Raw genomic sequence first — 21,796 nt, 5'->3', positions numbered from 1 at the left:
TCCAGCCCCTAGGCAGGGCTGCAGAGAATGGCTCAGCCTTGGGCACACGGGCACCGAGCCCAGGGCTCACCCGAGGGGCTCGCAGGGGTCGGGGCACGATGGCCTCAGCCAGGTCCCAGCCTGGCAGCACCTGTCCCAGCACAGAGCTGTGCTGCTGAACAGCCTGCCCAGGGAGTCTCCTATAGACACTGCCCCCAGCTGCCACATTCTGTGACAGACAGATCCAGTCACAGGCAGGCTCACAGCAGGAATGCATCCACCGACTTCTTAACAGGTACACTGACTCCCTAACACACACAGTGAGGTGTCCCCATCCTTCCAGGGAAAAACCTTACACCAGGATGGAGGCCTCCCTGCAGAGGCCACCTCCCCAGTCCAGCTCACTGTGTTATCCCAGTGCAGCTCACCATGATATAGGAAAGAAGGGGAAAAGACCCAGGAAAGGAGGGGAACATGTGACTCAGAGGGGTTGCAGGGACCCACACTGGACATTTCTTACTGGGGTACTTGATACTCTCTGTCCCTCCCCAGCAATTCAAAACCAGGACAGGGTAATTGCATGGAATAATTAATTCTTACCAAAAAAGGCATTCAGCAACTTCTGCACCTGGATATTGCTGCCAACAGTCCGGTACACGCCCTCTGTGGAGATTCCTAAGAGGAGAAAGCCAGGAGTGTCAGCCAAGGTCCTCCCACTGGTTGGAAGCCCAAAAGCCCCATCTAGTGGAACTGCTCTCCCTGCTGCTGGGCTCTGTCCCACAGCCCGGTCAGCCAGTGCATGGGATACACCAGCCCAAATGTGCCATTTCTGGGAGGTGCAGGTTTAACATGAATGTGCTCAAACCCAGAGAGAAGACAAACACATTGGAGTAGATTCTGAAAACACTGGCCAGTGCTGGGACAGGCAGAGCCACTGTCTTTCCCAGCTCTGTGAGCAGGGTCTTTGTCACCCCATTGCCTCCCACTCCAGGAGGCATTGGCTGCCACAGTCCCAGAGGTTCTGGAGATGAACCCAGGTACCATTCCCTGCAGCAGCCTGGGCATCCAGAAGTCTGAGGGATTCACCCTACTCCTCCAGCCCATTCTGGTGAAGTTCACTGGATGTTCACTGGTGCAGGCTGGGAGACATGGGACAGCCCAGAGGATGAGCTGCCACCCCTCAGCCTGTTTCTGTCCTGCTGCTGCACAGACTGGGGCTGAACAACCCTGTACCCTCCTCAGCTCTGCCTGGCCCCCAGCATGGGCTGTCAGAGCTGCTCTCCTGCTGCCCAACAGTGGGTGTGCTCAGAGCCAGAACTGAGAAAACCGGGAGTGAAAACAGCATAAAGGTAGAAGTTCAATCCCAACCGAATTTGGTATGATGACATTCCAGACTACACAGGATTTCTTCAGCCAAGCTCCTGTGTCAGTGACTAACAAACACGGTACTACAGGAACTATGAGGTGCCTTGAGGCTACGGGAAGCAGGGCCAGGCCAGCAGCACCTCCCGACAGCAGGGCAAGCTCCTCACCTTTCGTCTCCACCGCGTTGATGCACTTCCGAACAAACTTGAAGCCGACCTCGTTCAGCTCCACTGTTTGGGACAAGGAATCCATGTTAGCTGCCTGAGCACCCCTGGGGAGCCCTGGGACACCCCCAGCTCCAGCTCCTCTCAGCACCCCAAGCTGCAGTGCCCCAGCTCACAGATATGTTCACACCTACACCCGCATCCCGTACATCCCTCCAGGAAAACACCAGCACTCTGTACATCCTGACAAGCAGTTATTAGTCCCATATGTTCTCCCATTTCCCCTTGAATTTATTTCGAGTTGCAGTACTGCTCCCTATGCCCTGTCTTTAATAATAGCAGTGTAAATCAGGTCCTGCCACATGTGAATTGTGTCTGATAAAGACTTCATTAATCACTTTTGGAGCAAAATTTGCAGTTGAAGCTCTTCTCCATCATGCAATCATGTATTTTCTGCTTCTCTACGTCACTAGAATTAAAAACCAAAATGAACCCAGCTTGATGTGCTGAGGAAAGCAGAGAACAGGGCTTGTTCCAGCCAACTACCCACAGTTCAGCTCTGGGCCTGTCTCTTTTTAACTTAAAACAACATTTTGCTGGAAAAAACAGCCACAGGATATATCTGGATCAATCCCAGTCCAGCACAGGCTGTGCTGGGGAAGCCCATGGGGTCCCTGCATTTTCAGTAGATTGTTTGTACTGGTTATTTCTGCTCTGAGCAACAGCAACACCAAGCTCAGATGTTTCTTAGTCTTACCACAGGAATCAGCACAGACCCCCTCGGTGCTTGATTCCGAGGGCTGTGATACCACTGGAACACTTACCAGCTCTAATCTATTAAAAATAGAGAGTGTTTATTTAGTGAACCCCTGAGTCACACTGCTCCCAGTGTGCCATGTGAACACGGCCGCACAGCAGGTTTGTGCTCATGCCCCTGTGCTCATCAGAGCCAGCTAATTACAGTGCTGATAAAGTGAGCTCTGAGACAGAATGCAGGTTTCACCCAGCTAACGAGGCCCTGGAGTGTTCAGGGCTCACAAGGTGCACCCCACTGCCGAGAGGGGGGACGTGGGACACTGTGGTGGGTGGGACCTCCAGGGAACTAAATGTCACTTCTTTTGCCCTATTAGTATCTTTGCTAAGGGACATATCCTCAGTCTCTCACTGATCTTTTCCCCTCTGTTATGCTGGCATTTGGAGGTGCAAATTGAATCCCACATCCCACTACTCCTGGCTAAATAAAAACTGCTCATTGCATCACTAACTTCTACTGTCTGCAACCCATTCTTATCTGGGCTCAGTGCCAGACACCGTGATGCAAGGACAGAAGCGACACTGCCACCACAGAGGGGGAACACAGCTACCTGGCAGCAATTGAGAATGAGAGTGTGTGCAAGGAAAACCCTGCCCAGCCTCTGGACAGCTCTGGGAGCCCAGATAACAGTAACAGAAGTGACTCACTTTCTTCCTGCTTCGTGATGGGACTGTGGTAGATCTGAAAAAGGGAGAGGGAATGGGAGAGGGAGAAACAAAAACATCATCAGCATGATTTGGTACTTATTTCTGAAAGAAAATGCAGCACTCGATAAATCACCCATAGATTACCCAAAGATTACCCACAGATCACCCATAAACCACCCACAGATCACCCATAAATCATCCATAAATCACCCAGAGCCAATCACAGCCAAAAAGACAATGTCCCATAGAAATGTCATTTTACAATTAAGCAAGATCCCATTATCTGCACAAAAAGGAGTTTCTGATGCCTCTCTGCATTTCCTTGGGGCACCTGTTGCTAGGGAAATTCTCTGTTCTGTAGGCAAACTGCAGGGCTCTGAGCTTCACTCAGACTGAAGGAAGGAAACCCCAGTAGGTACAGAAAGGTGGGAGAACATGGGTGCAGGGTGGGCAGCCCCACCTTTCCAAAGGCTGCGCAGAGCAGGGGCAGACAAAACATCAGCTCCGGCAGGCAGTGAGGAGCAGGAAAAGGCTAGTCCTCAAGCGGGCTGGCACAGCCAGGGAACATCCCGAGATTTAGGGGGAAACCCAAAATCCCCAGAGGGAGCTGTGCCGAGCCCAGCATGGAGCCCAAGGCCATGATCCACCGGCAGGTACCAGCAGAGAAGCAGGAGGGGCACAGAGCAGGGGCCGTGTCCTCGAGTGTGCCCTGCACCCGCCGGCAGAGGACACTGCTCGACAGCACATTCCAGCTGGGAACAGCTCCGGGAACACTCACTGGCTCCTTCCCGTCCATCGCCTCCATCCACAGTCTTCGGTTGGCTTCCGAGAGTGCCTGCAGCGTGATGGTCCCGGACCTGCGTGGAATTCCCCCAGGGACAGGCAGCGAAAGGAAGAAAAGTTGTTTTTAACAGACAGCAAAGAGGGATTTGCTCCAGGCCTGTGGGGTTTGGGGATGCCTGAACACGAGGCCTCTCACCTTTCATTGGTTTCAATGTCAAAACAAAACCTTTTGTCTATGGAGTCAGTCTTTCTCCTAACACAAGATTTCAGGGTCAGGTCCAAGGTGCCCTAGGAGAGAACACGAAAGCCAAGGTGAGAGGACAGAAACACAGGAGAAGATTTCGGGTTCCTCAGCCCCCTGCAGCTCTAGCCCAGCACAGCACTGCCCACAGATGTCCTGAGAGTCTGATGCCAGTAAGAGGAGCACAGAGGGCTGTCTCTCCACCAACACAGGCAGGGATCAGAGGCTCTGTGCTCCAGGCTTCCTCTCCTCAGCCACAGAATTTTCTGGACTTCACAGCATTACCCCACACACCAGCACTGTGCCTCTGCAGCGCTGGAACGCTGCTCCAGCAAACCTGGTGAGGCAGTCCCTGGTGCCTGAGACCAGAACCACGCTCCCCTCTGATCTGACACAGCTGGGTCCTAATTTTTATCGGGGCTGATCATCAGTACCAGTTCCCCACAACACTGATGGTCATTGATGGCTTTACACAAACACCATGTGGCAAAGGGACATTTTCTGACCCCACCTAGAGCAGGTGTGCTCTGGAGAGGTGGCACTGGGGGCTCAGTCCTGGCTCTGGGTGTTCATGTCCCTGTGCTCTGCAGCACAGTCAATTCATAACGTGATTGTGAAGTTGTGTGGCCAGCTGTGACCTGACGGTGCAGATTCCCAGACTGCCAGAATTTGGGAAAGGCACTAATTTACATGTTTCCAAGCCCTTACCTGCAGTAATTGGCCTTCTTAGACATGCTTATGGCATAGGTGACAACAAATCTCTCCAGACAATAGTTTGGACATTTCTTTGCCCCGGTCTCTGCCAAAGACTTGCAAAACATCTATTTTACTTTCCTGCTGCAGTGTGTAGAGTGCTGCCAAGAACAGACCATGAGCTCATGCACTGGAGCACACACCAGGCTGGAAAGGCCCTGGGGACCTGCTCCATGGCAGAGGAGGGTGGGGGATTCAGCTGGAGGCACTGGCTGTGCTCCATCCTCCCACCCCTTCCCTGTCACGAGGAGGCACTGGGGGAACTCCCAGACTTCGAGCACTTTGTGAAAAGCAGCAGTTCCCCAAATCACTGCCTTAGTACTTTGGAGCTGCATTGCTGCCCTCCCCTCCTCTCCTAACACTGTCCCAGTCCCACAGAACCAGTGCCGAGAGCAGAAGGCAAACCACAGAGCAGTACTGTGAGCACATGAGGAGGCAGGGAAATGCTGTGTTTGGAAGCAGTAACTCCTGTAGCAACTTGAGTCATTCAAGCACTGCAGTGGCTGCCAGAGGGCTCTGAAGCCCAGGCTGCAGCTCACAGCCTATGTGCATGGCGAAGGATCAACATCAGCTGGTCTAGAGAAGCACAAGCTTCACCCCAGACCGAACTCGTGGGTCAGCACTGTCCAGCACCGCTCCCGCTGCCAAACCCTGCCAGGCCTCAGCTCCAGGGACAGAGAGGGGGGAGACCTCCCCTCATGGAGGTGGCTCTTTCAGGCGACACCAAACTGCCCTGTGGGGACAAGGCACGGAGGGGATGGAGCCCCCCCCGCCCCAGGAGCTGCCCCGGGCCCAGCCTGTGGCCAGACACTGCTCCCATGGCAGGGCCGGCTGCTGCTCCTGCCCGTGGCACCCGCACGGCTGGCACGGGAAGGGACACCACGGGCGAGTGCAAGGGGAGACCCCATGGCTGGGCCAACGTTTGCAGACATCCAACTCACTTGCTTAGCTCCAGGCTTCTGGTCTATGGGTGTCATCCGTAAGGTTTTTGCCTCTTTTTCATACTGGCAGTAATACTTCACCCAGGAGATGCCCAGTGCCCCTGCAGAACACACAAGAGGCCAGAGTCAGGGACAGGGCTGTACCTGGATGCAGCTGGCAAGGCATGGCTGGTGCTTCCCATGTCCTCCCTTCTCTGGGGATGGACAATGACAGCCCTGTGGGAACACCTCCCTCACCAGTGTCTCCATGGGCAAGAGCCTGGAGGAGCAGGAGAAGCAGGAGAAGAGGAGGAGAGGAGGAGGAAAAGAGAGGAGGAGCAGGAGGAAGAAGAGGAGAGGAGGGAAGGAGGAGCAGGAGGAGAGGAGTGCAGGGCAGCCACTGCCTCCAGCGCCCTCCCAACACACTGCTGACTGAAAGGGCGTTTGTGGATCTCTGGGCACAAGCCAGGCTGGTTTGGCCAAGCCTAGCCAAGACCTCCACTGGCAGGATCCTATGTGTCCTGAATGCTTGTTCCACACACACCACTACTTTTTCATGTTGATGAAAACTCAGTAATAAAGAAAACAGCAGCTTTAAAATACCCTGAAGTTCCTATCTCTATCACACTGGATTTATTGTCACTTTTCTCTGTTGCCTTACCTGAACCCCTTTATAGGAAATACTTCAACTGGTATTTTTTCTTGAAGTTGCTTTTAAGTTGCAGTTGTCTGGAGGAACAACTCTTTATACTCAATTTATATGGAAACATAAACAGAGGTAGCAAATAGCCACTGGCCTGCAGGAACATGCCACAGAGTCTAAATTACTGTGTGTGTTTTCTTCTAAAAGCAGGATGAACAGATATAAAAATACATGTATAAATAGATTTGTATATATCATTAAAAATCAACTGCTCACAAAGTTGTCTGTAGCCTCAGAGGCCACAGCTCTGCACAGATTCATATCCCCTGAACATTCCTGCTGCATGGCCATGGAGAGTTGCAGCCAGGGTTTGGAAAAGGCTGAATTTGGTTTAATTTGACTCTGCTCAGAATCACAAGTTTTGCTCTCAGCAGCTTAGCTCAGCACAGTTCCCACCTCAGCTGTGCTCAGCTGCCTGCAGAGGCTGAGGCTGAGCACCAGACTCGTTCAGATAAAACACAGCCCAGACACAGTGTGCCAGAGCTCCAGAGTCATAAATCCCATCTCATTGGAGCGCAGGGCAATCAGCCCCGTGCTGACATGGCTCCTGTGACCCAGAGAAAGCTCTGTGCCACCACTGGCAGAGCTGCCAGCTGGAGCTGCCAGTGCTTCCCCAGGCAGTGCAGGCGGTGACACCTCAGGCACTGGCAGGATGTGCTGCCCCATGTCCTGGCAGTGCTGTAACCCTGGACACCCTGTGCCCTGGCAGTGCTGTAACCCTGGACACCCTGTGCCCTGGCAGGGGTGACACCTGGTGCAGCAGGACCAGCCTGGGCTCGGGAGCCGAGTGCATCCCACGGCAGGGCTATGTCAGGGCAGCCCAGGCCTGCACATTCCCTAACACATCCAGGTGCATCCCAAAGCCATTACATTTCTCCTGAGTGTAGAGGTAGCCCTCGATGGTCGGCTGCCCAGGGAGCTTGCAGGTTAGGGGCGCTTCCTTCATCCTCTTCTTCAGGTCTTCCAGCTCCTCCCGCGTGCTGGAAAAGTGATTCCTTGTCTGGTAAGAGAAAACAAATAGAAGCACATTTGAATATGAGCAAAGAGTGAGCTGAAAGTATTCCTGGATAAATTTGAGGTGCTCTGGCAGAAATTAATTGGTCCCCAAGATACAAAATTTGGAAGCCACTCCACAAATCCTCATGGAAACTCTGGCTATGAGAAGCACTGGGCTCTTAGAGATAATTGAAGAGGCAAGGTTTGACACAAGATTTGACACAAGGTTTGACACAAGGTTTGACACAAGGTTTGACACATGGTGCATGGAGATAGTGCTGAGGAGGCACAGCTGGGATGCCACTCGTTCCCTCAGTAAAAGAACCTCAGCTGGGTGGAGTAGAGGCAGCACCTGAGATTCTCCTGGCACCATTGTTCAAGTGACAGGTGTGTTCTCCCAAAAGTGTTGATTCCTCAAAGGCTCCTGCTACACTGCTTGGCAGGGGAGTCCTGTCAACACAGGGTACAAAATCCAGGCATTTTGATGGAACACCACTTGGACCAATTAATGAGCCAGCAGCAAACCCAGCTTGGCTCAGCATTATGGCTGTTGTTCCATGGAAATGAGGGCCAGCAAGGAAAGACTGAGGATAAAGGAAACAGGACCTGGATATTTTACCCCATGAGCACACTTGGCCAGCAGAGGAGCTTACCAAAGCATGTGGTAAGCCTGTAGTAAGCCAGTACAATTAGGATCAAGGTTAGAAGCCTTTTCAGAGTACAATTTCGATCTCATTACACTGGAAGATAATCTCAGGCTTGTTTATGCACCGGGTTAAATGATGCGACTGCAACAGCCCCTCCCAGACAGAGAAAACACTCTCATAGACCTGCGGACTCTGCTGTGCAGGAGAGGGGAAAACACAGTGAACTGAGAAGGAAATAACTGTATCTGCAACCTCCCCCAGTGGAAACACGGCCAGGCTGCTCGGGTGGAAAGGCCTTGCCATCAGAGGCATGTAAATCCAAATGAGAACAGAAGTCAATGGAAAAGTCCTGCAGCTGGGCAGGGACTCACGTTCTGCAGGCTGAGCTGGAGCTGCTGCTTGTAGGGGAGAAAATCCTGTGTCAGCTCCACTGTCAGATTGTTGTAAGTGAAGAGGCTGTGGAGAAACGCCAGCACCTGCAACGAGGGAAAGGGCAGACTGAACTTCTGTATTTCTAATTGGAGGAAGGATGGACAGACAGCCAGGTTTCAGAAATTACAATTCTTTTTTCCTTAAAGCTTTGGAGTGATGCCAGCCTCAGCATGACTTATCAAACACAGTGTCTCTAAAGCCCAGGCTACCACCCACACATCTGTCTGAATAAAACACTCCCAGAATAAAAGACCCTATGGGGAGACCCAGAGCAGATCTGGAGAGTGCTCATCCACACAGTCCACACGATCCCACCACACCTGGCACCTGGGCAGAGCCACCACCCAGGTCCCTGTACTCAGCCACAGGCTGGGAGCACTGCAGGCCAGGCTGTGACAGGTGAGCAGAGCAGGTAACACATCAGCACACCTGAGCACCAACCAACGAGGCTGAGAGAAAAGGAAGCTCCTACCGGCTCCACAATACTGAATTTCTTGCTTTCTTGTACTTCCTGGATCTGGTAGACGTACTCGAGGGAGGACTCAAAGAAATTGTGTCTCTCTTTGTCCACCTGAAGGTCAGCCTGAAAGAAGGAGGGAGAGGTGGAAAAAGAAAATACATCACATGTAGTTTTACAATACTTGAGTCGCTTTTGTCTGTCAGCCCACAGGTAGCTTTGTCCTTACTAAAAACAGCCTGCCAGGTCTCCAGTCCAGGTTTGAACTGGGATATTGGATATTCTTCTCAGTTTGCCTGTTTCTGCCTTCTTTTCATTCATGGATCCAGAACCTCCCCCCACTCTGCAAGGACAAGGTCTTTCCAAAGCTCATTTGTTATTTTAGCACAAGCCCCTTCTCCACCCACAGCCCTGGGAGGACAAGGTCACTGTCACCACCCTCTTGCCTGACTCCATCTGCAACCTGGAACCAGCAGTTCCAGAGTTGCAGCAGGGCAGGACCACAGGACACATCTCCTCTGCCTGCCCCCACAGCCACCCAAAAGCACCAGCAGTGAGACAACAGCAGGCCAGCAAAAGGAATAATAACAGGTTATTTCAGCCAGAGCAGTTCCTCAGGTGAAAGGGTGGCCAGTACCCAGCTGTGCCAGTGCCCCTGGTCGCTGTCCTACACCCTGAGGGTGGCAATAAGGTGACAACCATAAAGCCACTCCCAGCACCCAACGCACATGGAGAACTACGAGCTTGATTTCCCTGGTCTCACCAGAGAATCCAGGCTTTGAGTAGATTCCACTGATTATCAACTTCAACAGATTACTGGAAGGAATAATTCCCCCCCAAATTTTTTTTAAGATCTAGAGCAGCTGGTAGTGTTGCTTCCGGACCCAACTCTGAAAGAAACTCCATCCACACCTCCTGTAACTGGGATTCCTTCTTTTTGGAAGACAAGTGCAGGTGGCGATCCAGCATAGAGTAAAACTTCTCACCATCCTTCTCAAACTTTTTCTTTCTTTCCTGTAGACACAAGAGGTGAAACAGAACCAGTTACTGGCATTTTCCAGATAAGAACATGCATCAACACCAGATCCTTTACGCAATTCTGTATTCCCATAGACAAATTCTGGTCAACCCAGCCAGAACAGAAGGTCACTTCCCATTCACTCTGCCTTCACAGCCCGTTGCCTACCCTGGATGCAGTTACACCTCAGGACCCAGCCCAGGTTGACAAATAGCCACATCAGATGGTAACTGATGTTTTAGCAACTAAATTGCTAAAATCAGGGAATTCCAGCCTGGTAGCAGCCTCAGTGCCAGATTCAAGCAGCTGAGCATGGGTGTGTACATACTGCAGGGTATATACAGGATGTCCAGATCCTCTGTCTGGCTTTGGAAAGCTCAAGAAGGTAGAAGGCAGAATTAGGATATCCCAGCTTCCTGAGAACTAACGGTATCTCTCAACACCTACCTTCTGAAAGCCTTGAAATCCTGTTCTCTTGCCCCCACTCCGAAATCCATGGATATGCAAGCACACACCAGTGCCACCACAAATCAGCCAGACTGGTGGCTACTAGGGATTTTCCTCATGCATTCAGTAGGGACTGCAGAGTTTGCAGCCTCCCCTGCCATGAAATTTTGCTTCCCCATTCCACTTGAACGGACTACTCCATTTGTCTGTCGAGATGTCCTATGTGGCAGGATGCCTGGGGGCTCCCAAAACCCATTACTGGGCTCAACATGGTTGGCTCCCATTAACAGTAACAAGTGTTCCTGCCAGCTGCCTTTCTGGGAAAAGGAATTCTCACCTCACAAGAGTCCTGACTTGGCTGTTGGGAAAGCACAATTACCATGGGGAAATGCAGAGACACCAATTTGACTATTGCTGCTTATATGTAACTGTCCAGAGCAGTGCAGGCTTAACCCAGCAAACCTTTTTACCCTAGCAATTACAACTGCTGCCCTGCAGTTCCTGGAATTACCAGAGCTCTGAAGGGAAGTGCATCTTCTGGAATCACCCCCTGCAATATTGGGTACTGTGACTCTGCATTAGCAACTTCACGCCTCAGAACAGAGAGATCCACATCAAATCCAGAGGAGCAGGGAGTCCTCCACGGGTGATTCCTAATTTAAGCAGTGCTGCAGCTGTGGGGGTGAGGCCAGGAAGGACTGTCAAAACAAACCACCACCCTCGTGACTACCTCTGATCAGCAAACCCAAACCCAGTGCAGTGAAAGCGTTTGTGGAGCTGCAGTTCCTGTGCCTGTCTGTAAGGTCACGCTCCTGGGCTGTCTGGGCCATTAATGCCTGCCAATCATTCCCACTCTGGCTAATTAGCATATAACTGAACAGCAGAAGGATGACCTACAAATCCCTCTGATTGCCAAGCTGAGGCTTCAACAGCTCATTGGCTGCTGAACAGAGTGAGCCAAGACAAAAAAACAACACAAAAACCCACCCAGACTGAAGCACAATCTGGAAACACAAGCATGAATTAGTTCCTCATGAATATTCAGCAAAGGGCAGCACCACCTTCTCATTAAGGTTTGCCAAGTCCAAGAGCCACCCGACTTCCATTTATTGCTCTCCGGGAGCGACGGAACAGATCCCACAGGAGCGCAGGCAGGAGGGTGCTCTGTGAAAGCTCCACACTTGGAGCTTTGGCAGGTGCTACTTTAACCAGGAATGAGCAGGAGCCCCCAGGAAAGCACTGGCTGCCTGGTCTGGCAGGTGATCCAGCTCCAGTGATGCCAGAACCCCTCAGCAGGCATCAGGTCCAGCAGACCAGGGGGGAAAAGGGGCCAAAGAACTTGCCAAAACTTGCCCTTAATCATTAGGTGCTAATTAGGATCCTCTGAAATTCCCATCCTAGGAGAGGTGGAGTGAGTGGCAAACAGGGAACCCGTCTCACAGGGCCACTTCTCTCCTTTGCCTGCTGGAAGGCCCCACCTCCACACGCACCTGAGGGGTTCAGGTGGAGGGGTCAGTGGGTGCAGGATCATCACAACTCCTTTTTATAAAGCATCAGCTGTTAATACAAAAAAAGATAATTTCTAAAGAGTCAAGTTGATGGGTGTAGAAAGAGCATTTCCATCAAACTCCACTCAGTTTATCCTGGTGTTTTTCTCTCACCCACTGGTTTCTCTCAAATGCTCCTTAGGCCTTGCTACTGCAGAGACGAAAGTAAATAGAAGTTACTGTCCTCCCTTTCTTTTAAAATTATAATTAGTGAAACTAATAATAGAATTAATTAAGTCCTTTTATGAATACATTATCTCCTATGGAAGAACTTTTGACAAACACTGCAGCTATTCAGCATCCCTGAGCACAGTGAACATTCCTCCCGCCCTTACAGCGCATCCAAAACAGTTTTTCCCCTCTGACTTTTTGGTTTGCTTTGTGTTTCTGCTTTTGTGTTTGGGTCCTCTTTTTTTTAAAAAAAAAAGCTGTCTCCTTCCAAGTGGAATTGGAACGAAACTTTTCCTATTCAAATCCTCCTCAACACAGTGAGTGCAGCCAGGCTCTTCCAAAAGTACTCCAGCCCCACAGTGTGGAGCTGAGTGCCAGGGCTGTGGGGAGGGAGGGACAGGCTCCTCCGTGTGTGCTGGCTCCTTTCCACACTCACCCCTGCCATAAACCCCCTCCAGCTCCTCGGCTTTCAAGCAGAGGGAGGTGCCAGTGCTGGGAAATGGGTCAGCTCAGAGGGTCCTGGATCCTCACTTTGATCTGTGACGTCTGCACATATACACATCGATCAGCAAGTCATGGGCACAGCAGTGATCCCACGGGGCTGTGGCAGGACAAGGTGGCTGGAGGGGGTCCCAGTGACAGCCCGGGGGCTGCCCTGTGTGGAGCACACCCTCTGCCCAAGCAGATTCCATTTGCCCCAGGAGAGCGGGTGAATGCGGCCTCAGATGTGCTGGTCAGACCGACTGGCTGTGCTCCAGCCAGAGGCATCACAAAGCCCCAATTCAAGGGCTCTTCCTATCTGGCTCCAGCAGCTCACACAGGGAACAGAAAACATCTCACAGAAGGTGACGCTGCCAAAATACGGAAATGAAGCAGAGGGCACAGATTCCCTGTGTCATGTCTCCAGCCTGTCCCACAGCCCAGCCCTGGCCTCTGCCCCTGGTGTGGATCAGGAAGGACTCTGGGGTGATGCCGGTGAGGGACCTGTGCTGACAGAGCCCCACTGTGAGGAGCCTTGTCTGTATTTCACACCTTCTGCTGTGGGATGGGGATGAGCCAGAGGAGCTCTGCAGGCTGGCAGGTGAAGGAAGGCTCTGTGCCTGGAGCGATCCCTGAGGGTGCAGCCCGCAGGCTCCGGGCCAGCAGAGTGACACAGGCTCCTCTCAGGGAATCACTGGAGGTGAGGGCAAGGGGCTGGAGTGGCTAAGGCTCCTTCCCAAACTCACAGTGCCTCTAGGCCGTGGAGCAGTGCTGGGAAGAGCAGAACCTCTCTGTGCATCCCTGTTGGCAGGGGGATCACGGCGGGTGCGAGGCGCTGCCCTGCGAGCTCCCGAATGGAGCACTGGGGTGAGCCAGGGCACAACCCTCTGCACACCTTGTATTCCTCACAAGAAACAAAACCCAAAGCCAAACCACGATGACCTCTGAGCCACCTGCAATGACTCCCTGCCCTCCACCACCTCTCCAACTGCTCTGAGCAGTGTCCTGCCACTGTCACCACCCAACACATCTACCTGGAGGGCCCTGTCTGTCCACAGGGACTGAGGAAGGGCTGCAGGCTGCCAGGGGAATGCATGTCAGTGCTCAGGGCCCCCCACTGCCAGGGTACAGCACCAACCCTTCTGGGCACAGCCACTCTGGAGTGGGACATGGGATATGTGGTCCCTGGGTGGAGGCAGCTCAGCTCCTGGGGCACGGCATGCTCTGGGCTGTGGACAAAGGGATCCTTACACACCATAAGGGCTCCCTGGGAAGGAAACAGTCTCAGGGACACGAGACCAAGGGCTGTGGCTGCGGCTCCTCAGAGGGTTACACACACCCAGCCGTGCAGGGAATGGCAAAGGGCAGGAGGGTGATCGAGTACCTCTTCTCAAACCCTGTATTTATTAAAAGTCAAAGCCTCCAGATGGGCTGGGCTGAATCCAAGCCTCAAGTGTTCTCCAAAACATCTCCATTTCGGAGCTGGGTCAGAGCCAACCCCATTTCAAGCTGCTGCCGAGTAATGTGGAACCTGGATTTCTTGATAGCAGACAAGGGGAAAATTACCTTTTCTGCTCCAAATGTGCAGAATTTGCTTTTTATAGTTTGTTTCTTTAAAAGTTTGATCCAACTGAAAGACTCATTAGATGCTTTATGTAAATATTTCATAACAAATGCCCTATGACTATAATCAGGTTCTGCCTGTCGGCCTTTGCTTCTCTCCCCTCTTCCCTTCCTCCCTTCCTCCCTCCCTCCCCCTCTACCACACACTTCTCTGCAGAAAGTATTTTATTCTCAGTAGCACTGAGTGAACAAAGGGGAGAGGCAAGAAAGCACTCCTTGCTCAGAATGGAGAGAGTTTGGGAATCAGGCCAGGAGAGAACCCAAAGAATTCAGAAAAGGTTTTGGAGCCTCTTATGATTGAAAAATCAGACTGAAAGTCACAGCACGAGCCCTTGTGCCAGCGGCTGAAAGCCAGCATTGAACAGGGAGTTTCTGAGAGCCTGAAGTCAGAATGTAGTACAGCAACTGTCTGCTTGTTCACAACAGAAAAATCTGAATTCAGACACAGTAACAGAAAACAAATCTGTTTACATTGAAAAGAAAGAAACAAACAACCCTTACCTTGGTGAAGCCTATCTGCTCCTTCCGGAAGTTTTCCAAAGGTTTGATCAGCAAATCACTCGCATTCTGCACCTACAGTGCAAAGAAAAAACACTTTAATTGCAGGACATGGATCAGTTTTCTCCTAAACAGAGGCTCAACAGAGCTAGAAGCCAAGAACTCTCAGATTTTAATGTGTTTGACTGAAAACTTCTCTGTCTGTAGGTGAAGTCAACCCATCTGTGCCTGCTCTTCCCCATCAGTAACACCCAACAACCCCCAACCACAGCACAGGAGGCTTTGGGGACATCCCCCATCCTGATCTTACAACACTGCTCCCAAAAAATTATAGACTTCCCTTCTCCCAAGATCCAGCCAGATCCAGCTAGGGAAAAGGGAAAGCCTGCCTGTGACTCTTCCACTCCTGTCTCATGTCTGAGAGATGCTTTCCTGGGACATGCTCTGTACTCCCTTTCCATGAATCCACAGGAAACTCACTGGCTCCAGCTACCCCCTGGCACTGGGATCAATTTTCTGTCTCTTCCCATCCCCACTTCTGTGACAGGCTCTGTCCCAAGGACCAGAGAAGGGAGAGGGGAAGAGAAGGGGACAGGACAACACTCTGCCACAGCTCTTCAGGGAATTTAAAGCTGATAAACATGGTGAGAGTGTGAAACCTCCTGAGGGGCTGCTGTAAACAACTGCTCCTACAAGTGGAGGGCAAAAATCCCCAACTTTGGAAAGCTGGACAGCACCCACGATACCTGAAACAATTCCTTCCACTGCTTCCCCCACTGCCAAAGAGCCACTGTAATTAATAATACAGAAGTATTTCACATTTTCCTGGTTTCCTGCCGTTCCCTGCCTGCCCATGGACCCTCTGGCACAGCCGCCCCTGTGGCACTGGCCCAGCCTGGCACGAGCTCCCGCAGCCACACGAGGCAAAGGAACACAGAGCCAAGCAGCACATTCCTGGCATGCTGTAAGCTCTTCACCGAGCCTAACCTTCATATTTTTCCTGGAAGTAGGAGTGAGATGGGAAGCCAGCACTTGCTCTGGAGGAGCTCTGGAGAGGCAGAGGGCACACAGCAGCGGGAGGCTGATGGCAGGGCATGGCCCTGCAGGAGCTGGGCTGGCACGGGCAGGGCATCAGTGGCACAGGGGCACTGCCTGCCTGCACCAAGCAAAACCAGAGCAAAAACACATCTTATTCTTTAATGCCTGGTTTCAGCACAGAACTAGCTGGTGAGGAGCTCAGACACACCTGGCCCTGCAGAGCCAGCCTGCTCCTGCTGCTGGGCTGGGGGCTCTGGGACTGCCTGCACACCACAGAGGTCTGGGACACTGCCCGGGACACCTCAGCCCTCCCCACCCCGTGCCTCCCCTGTGCTCAGGGCACCATGGAGCAGACATGGTACAAAGCACAACATTCCCAGTGCTCCCAGCTTCCCTGCTATGGGAAGCCTCACACTGAGGCACATGCTGCTCTGGCCACAATTTGGCATTTAACCATGGTGGGAATGACAGAGCCCAGTTTTGATCACCTTACCATCATGGACCTCTCCAGCTCTACCTCTTGCAGCAGCTCTGCAAACTCCTTAAAGGACTCAGCTGTAAGGAAAGAAGAGGCTGGTCAGGAGGGCCGGGACATGGCACCGGAGTGTGGGACACATGCTGGGACACCCCAGTGGGGCTGTGCCCCCAGCACGGCCGGCTAAAGCCTTGCCAAAAACAGAGAAGAGGTGGCCCCTTTTGGCAGAAACTGGGTGAGGCAAAGCCACATGCAGGCTGGCCACAAAAAGTATTTATTTATGCACTGGAGAAGGGGGTCTCCTGGCCAGAGCAATGAGGGAGAGAAGGCCGTGGAAGGGGAAGAGGATGTTAATTAGCTTTCATTAGGAAAGGTGGCAGGGAAGATGCAAACATGGGGAAGGGGTGGCCACTGTCCCCAGGGCCAGTAGCAGGACAGGCTCTGCCATATAAGAGGCTATGGGCAGGATGGGGCTGCCTTTCCCACCTGGACAGCCACTGGCAGCACCAGGATGGGCCTGGCACCTCTGGCCTGGGAAGAGTCGTAGGTGCTCACCAGGACAATGTGTGTAAAATGAAAACAGCCTAGAATGACAAAGGTCACATTTAGTGACAGGAAGCACAAAGTCTGTGTACAGGAGGAAAGGCAGCAGGTGTAGAAATGGTCATAGACACTGACACCACTCCCCAAAATGTTAAAAGTGAAACAAAAGGATCTCACTGATCAGCAGTTGGAGTCCAAGTACAATAAAAATAGCAAGAAAGCTTTTCTTTAATGATCTGAAACTAGACTAATTTAGCCTGGGGAAAAAGAAGACTAGGTTGGAGTAACTGACTTTCCCCACACCGAGAGGGAACATGCAGCCCCTGTCCCTGCCCACCAAAGGAGAATTCAGGAAGGAGCTGAATTTGTCACAGGGGAAGAAACATCTCAGCAGCAGAGCACTGACAGCACTGAGCTGACTGGCTCTGCAAACTCCCAGCTCTCTGGGCTGCAAGGCAAGGCTGGGCCAACATCTGCCCATGCAAACAGTGTGGCTGTGTGCTGGATGCCCGAGGGAACAACCTGATTACCCCAGTGCACCTGGGAACCACCTGGAGTTAGCTGGGAAAGCTTCCCACAGTTCCAGCCTGCTCAGCACAGCATGGGATGGGTCTGACGGGTCCCACACTCCCCCTTGGCCTGGTGTGTACAGCACAGAATGGCTCTGTCAAACCCCCAGAGCTCTGTGCCTGCAGGTCACTCCCTCCCTCCCTGCCCTGCTGGGCCGGGCAGGCAGCACACGAGAGAGCACATCAGGTGTATGGTGAGGCGTGGACAGGAACAGCTCATCCCACAGCTCAGGGGAGAGGGTGCTCCTCTGCTCTCTGTGCAGGCTGAGGGCCCCCTCCCCTGGTTCACAAGCGGCACCTTCAAAGAGGTACCTGTCCTGCTAAAATCCAGCGTGAGAGGATTCGCTCTGCAGCTGCTGAGACAGACACAAAAGGGAACAACCGCAGCCTCGTGACATGGGCCCTCAGCCGGCAGCAGCACAACAGACCTTCTTGATGAGTCAGGAACTTCTGAGCTCTCCTCCAGCGAGGGCTCCAGCAATGCAACAGCCGCTGGCTCATCGTGCTCACCCCCAGGGCCACGCGTGGCTGTCACTGTGGCTGCCCAGGGCCACGGGAAACCTGGAGCGCACGGACACCGGTGGCCTGAGCCAGGAAAGGAATTATCACAGGGAAAAAGAGAATACAGCCCTGAACTTGCAGGGAATATGTCAGTACCTAAAACGTTCCCTAGCTGGTTTTTCCCCTTTGCTCCACAGGAAGAGCCCAGGAACATGTTTCCTGGCTGCAGTCACAGAGCAGCCCACTGAGTTTGTCCCTGCACCACACACACAAGACGCTGCTGCCAGTCCAGCAGTGCCCGGGAGCACTGGGATAGATCTGTGCTACTGGCCTGGGTCAGCACTTGCCAGCCCCTGCAGCACAGCCACCACCTGCCCAGCCATACCTGGGAACAGACACCTGGGGATGCCGGAGTGACTCAGCTGGGTGGCCAGAAGTACTGCAGGAACGTCCTTACTGCCAGAGGATTCCAGGCTCCCATGCCTGGCAGGGAGGAACATGCCATCCCATTTCACTGCTCCCTTCATCTCTGAAGGAGCTGCTGGTTCTGGTCCCATGTGGTGACCATGGCGGAGGGACCATGGGAGTGACACTGGAGGGACAACAGAGGGGACTACAGAGGGGACCACAGGGGGGCTGCAGCCCTGGGGTAACGTGGGTGTGTCTGTAACCATTGACGTCCCCAGGGGAAAGTGCTGCTCGTGACAGATAACACCAAAGACAGACAAAATCAACCCAGAGTCCTGACAGCCACCCGGCCGGGCGTTCGGCTGCTCTCTGCCCACACAGTGAGAGCAGCACGTCTTTAGCTCTATTTATTTGCAACCCAAACACGTTCCCTGCAGCTTATAAGAAGTGCCTGTGAGTGTTTTGCTTTATTCCCATATCCTGCACATCAAATGAGCTCTGTGCTCCCACGCAGATCCCTGGCACCCTTGCAGGAGATGGAAGCTGCCACAGAGACGACAACGCCCTGCTGCTGTGTCAGGAATAAGGGAGCCTCAGCCCCAGCAGGCACAGCAGGCCCTGGGTGGGAGGAGGAACACAGCCCAGGCTTCTTCCCAGGGAAACCAGGGACCTCTTCTTGAAAAGGCAAAAATACTCCCCAGCAAAACTGAAGGGAAATGTGCCTCTTTTCACATGGAGGGTTTTATATCTGCTATGATCTCTCCTTCTCTCACCCGCCTACGATCCCTCCCTTCAACCTCTGCCATTCCCAGCAGTCTCACTTGGCTGTCGGAGCTTTGCCCCTTCCAGCTAAGAGGAGGGACACTCCTTTCCTTGGGAGGCTGTTTGCCTCAGACCTCTCTGCTCCCAGGAGGGGCATTTACACAGCAGTGTTCTCCCCTCCCTGACTCAGATGTGTTTGGAAACTCAGCACCTCTGCTGCCATTAGATTTGGAGGCTGACTCATTTCCAGCATGTTTCACCTAGAGACTTTCCATAAAGGAAACCAGCCTTGGAGGGGCAGGCTGCAATTTGCTTCACATGGCTTTAAATACAACAGCCCAAGGAACAGGCTCCACTTCCTTCCCCTTCTGATGGTGTCCCAGAGATCTGAAACCTGACATCAGCCATGTCCCCCTGCAGCCGCTCTTCAACCACCGCCTGACAAAAGCTGCTTTTCTTTGTTCTTTTCCCCTGTGTGCAGCCCTGGAGCAGCCTGGCAAGACACTGTGCCCCAGCCTGGTGAATGCTCTATGCCTCTGCCTACTGACTGCCCTGTGCCCCCCATGGGCAGCCCCAGCCCCTCAGCCCAGGCAGGCACCCCAAGGGCTTTGTCTGACGGGACAGGGTCAGACTCTCGGGGGCTGTCGTCCTCCCTGCAGCCTGCCACCCCTGCAGCACCCACCCACCCCCTGTCACCCCCGCAGCACCCACCCACCCCCTAAGCCAAGAGCAGATGGATGTGAAACATGGGTTTGGGGCATTGGGGCGCCTCAGCTCAGCCTCCGGGGCAGTGGCCGCTGTGTGACCCACAGAGCTGTGCCGGGGGGGGCAGGGATGGAACAGGGCTCCAGGATCGCTAATCCCCAAACAGATGTGCGGGGAGCAGCAGCCCCACACTCCTGCCACACGCTGCCCTGCCCAAGGCACAGACTGGCCATTGTTTTCCCTATGAGACACATCCAGCCATCCTTTTTCCCAGCAGTCTGCAGCCCAGTCCCTTTTCAATGTGGGGCAGTTTGTGCAGTGGAGTGAAGGCAGCTTTGGGAGCAGCACCCACTGGGCTCCACCGGTGGCACTGGGAAGTGGAGCTGGCTGGGAGGGCAGCACCACATTGCCTCCTCCCCAGCACATGGCAGCATGGAGCAGGCCTGGAGCCATGGAAAACCTCCACATATTATCCGCTGAATTGGGAATGTGAAACTCGACCCGTGACTGTTCAACTTCATAAAATAGGCTATGGAAGAGCTGCCTGGAACCCGGCTCCTGAGGCTGCTTAAAAACCATCAGGCAGGCTAATTTGTAGAGAGGGAGACTGTTCCAGTTACTGAAAATCAGCATCAAAAAAGTGGAGAACTCACCAATATTAATCTCATCATCTGTTAGTGTGTCACCAATGAAGTCGAACTGGAAGGATTGCAGGGTCTGGGAGAACTTCTGCACCGCTGAGGAGTACCCTGAAAAAGGACAGAGCAATCAGCTGTGGGTTTCTGCAACAGTTCTACAGAGGCTGCAAGTCTGTAACCATAGTGAGGTGGTTAGGAAAATCCAAAGGCATCAGGAGTTTCAGCGCTGCAGCAAATGTTGCTGCATTAATAATCCTCAGAGGCTGCAGACAGAGTACTGGGTTTGGGGTTTTTTTCTCTTTGAAAAAGCTTCTGCAGCATTAATGGATGCACTGCACGGTACAACTACTGTCCTGCCATGTACAGGAAGGGACACTGACACACTTCCCTGCAGGAAAACATGCAGGAGATACCCCGGGGCTCTGTGTGCATCAGCACAGCTCCCTGGAGCACAGGGGCTGTCAGACAGCCTGGCCAGTGTTCACATTATAAGTGAGAAAAATCTGTAGAGTCAGAAAATAAACATGAGAAAAAAGGCAGAACTCAAAATAACTGTCCCTCCTGGAGGTCACGGACACAGACAGGCCCTGAGGGAAGAGGGACAGTGCCACAGGGAGCTGGGGGCTTGGCTGGGCTCACCCAGGCACCTGCTGCTCCCGCTGCTGAGGAACCGTCTGGGCTGGAAGCAAAGACACTGTGGCCTGGTGGTGGCTGTGGCTCAGTCCAAATTATTTTTGGACCTTCCAGAGAAGTTTCTGGCCAAAAGAAAGATCCTTTGTGCCTTTGTATCCTGCACAGCTGGCTCAGAGCCCTGGGGCAGTGGCTCTGTTGTCGGATGGAGGAGCCCTGGGACAGGGCAGCAACACTGCAGCAGAGCCCAACCCAGTTACCCACCCAGGGCCAGCAGGGACAGCACTGGTGACACTTCATCCAATCGACCACAACTTCCTGCACAAAGCTACATGCTCTCTGGGGGATAAGGCCTTCTCCAACAGCAAATTCCCGGGATACAAACAGAAGGAGGCTGCACTTGCCTGACCTCAGGGAATAGCATGTAGGCAACAGAACAAAAGCAAAGGAATAATTTTATATTCTTATTTACATCACTGTTTTCCCTAATTTGGAACTCCAGCCATAGGCATGGCCCCAGGCTGGACTCCTTTGGGGGGGTACACCGGAGATGGTACTTTTTGAAGTTCAGGAAGTTGCAAGTGGTGAAGTTGTGGAAGCACAGACATTAGTGTGCAACCAGCTCCCACCCGGGCTTTGCTGAACCAGGAGAGCAATTGCTGAATAAAAAACTTTGGTGTACATGGCTGTTTTTTTTTTAATTTGAACAGAGAACCTAGTACCACAGTGGCAATCATGGAGTGTTCTGAAACACTGCTGTGAAGGAGAGAGAAAAACTGGACAACACTGAAATGAATGTTGAGGAAGACAAATCAAGTGGCCCACTTGGGATCTCAGCAGGT

The 21,796-nt window shown here is 52.8% G+C and overlaps 1 protein-coding gene across 2 annotated transcripts in view; it reads right to left on the bottom strand.

Annotated features, from left to right (window-relative positions):
• Nucleotides 1-21,796, bottom strand: part of OPHN1 (oligophrenin 1) — a 51,051-nt gene that overhangs the window by 14,880 nt on the left and 14,375 nt on the right. For both annotated transcript variants that reach the window (XM_032701851.1, XM_032701852.1), the window contains exons 2-14: nt 20,340-20,435; nt 16,217-16,278; nt 14,689-14,760; nt 9,814-9,915; nt 8,917-9,027; nt 8,384-8,488; nt 7,240-7,369; nt 5,688-5,788; nt 3,949-4,040; nt 3,748-3,826; nt 2,970-3,003; nt 1,512-1,574; nt 580-654 (exon numbers count right to left, since the gene is read on the bottom strand). In XM_032701851.1, the coding sequence (XP_032557742.1) occupies nt 580-654; nt 1,512-1,574; nt 2,970-3,003; nt 3,748-3,826; nt 3,949-4,040; nt 5,688-5,788; nt 7,240-7,369; nt 8,384-8,488; nt 8,917-9,027; nt 9,814-9,915; nt 14,689-14,760; nt 16,217-16,278; nt 20,340-20,435 (1,122 nt within the window). The remainder of the gene's footprint in view (nt 1-579; nt 655-1,511; nt 1,575-2,969; nt 3,004-3,747; nt 3,827-3,948; nt 4,041-5,687; nt 5,789-7,239; nt 7,370-8,383; nt 8,489-8,916; nt 9,028-9,813; nt 9,916-14,688; nt 14,761-16,216; nt 16,279-20,339; nt 20,436-21,796) is intronic.

This window comes from Chiroxiphia lanceolata, chromosome 14 (assembly GCF_009829145.1).
Source record: "Chiroxiphia lanceolata isolate bChiLan1 chromosome 14, bChiLan1.pri, whole genome shotgun sequence".
In the NCBI taxonomy this organism is placed as follows: domain Eukaryota; kingdom Metazoa; phylum Chordata; class Aves; order Passeriformes; family Pipridae; genus Chiroxiphia; species Chiroxiphia lanceolata.
This window is presented reverse-complemented; position numbering and strand designations above follow the sequence as displayed.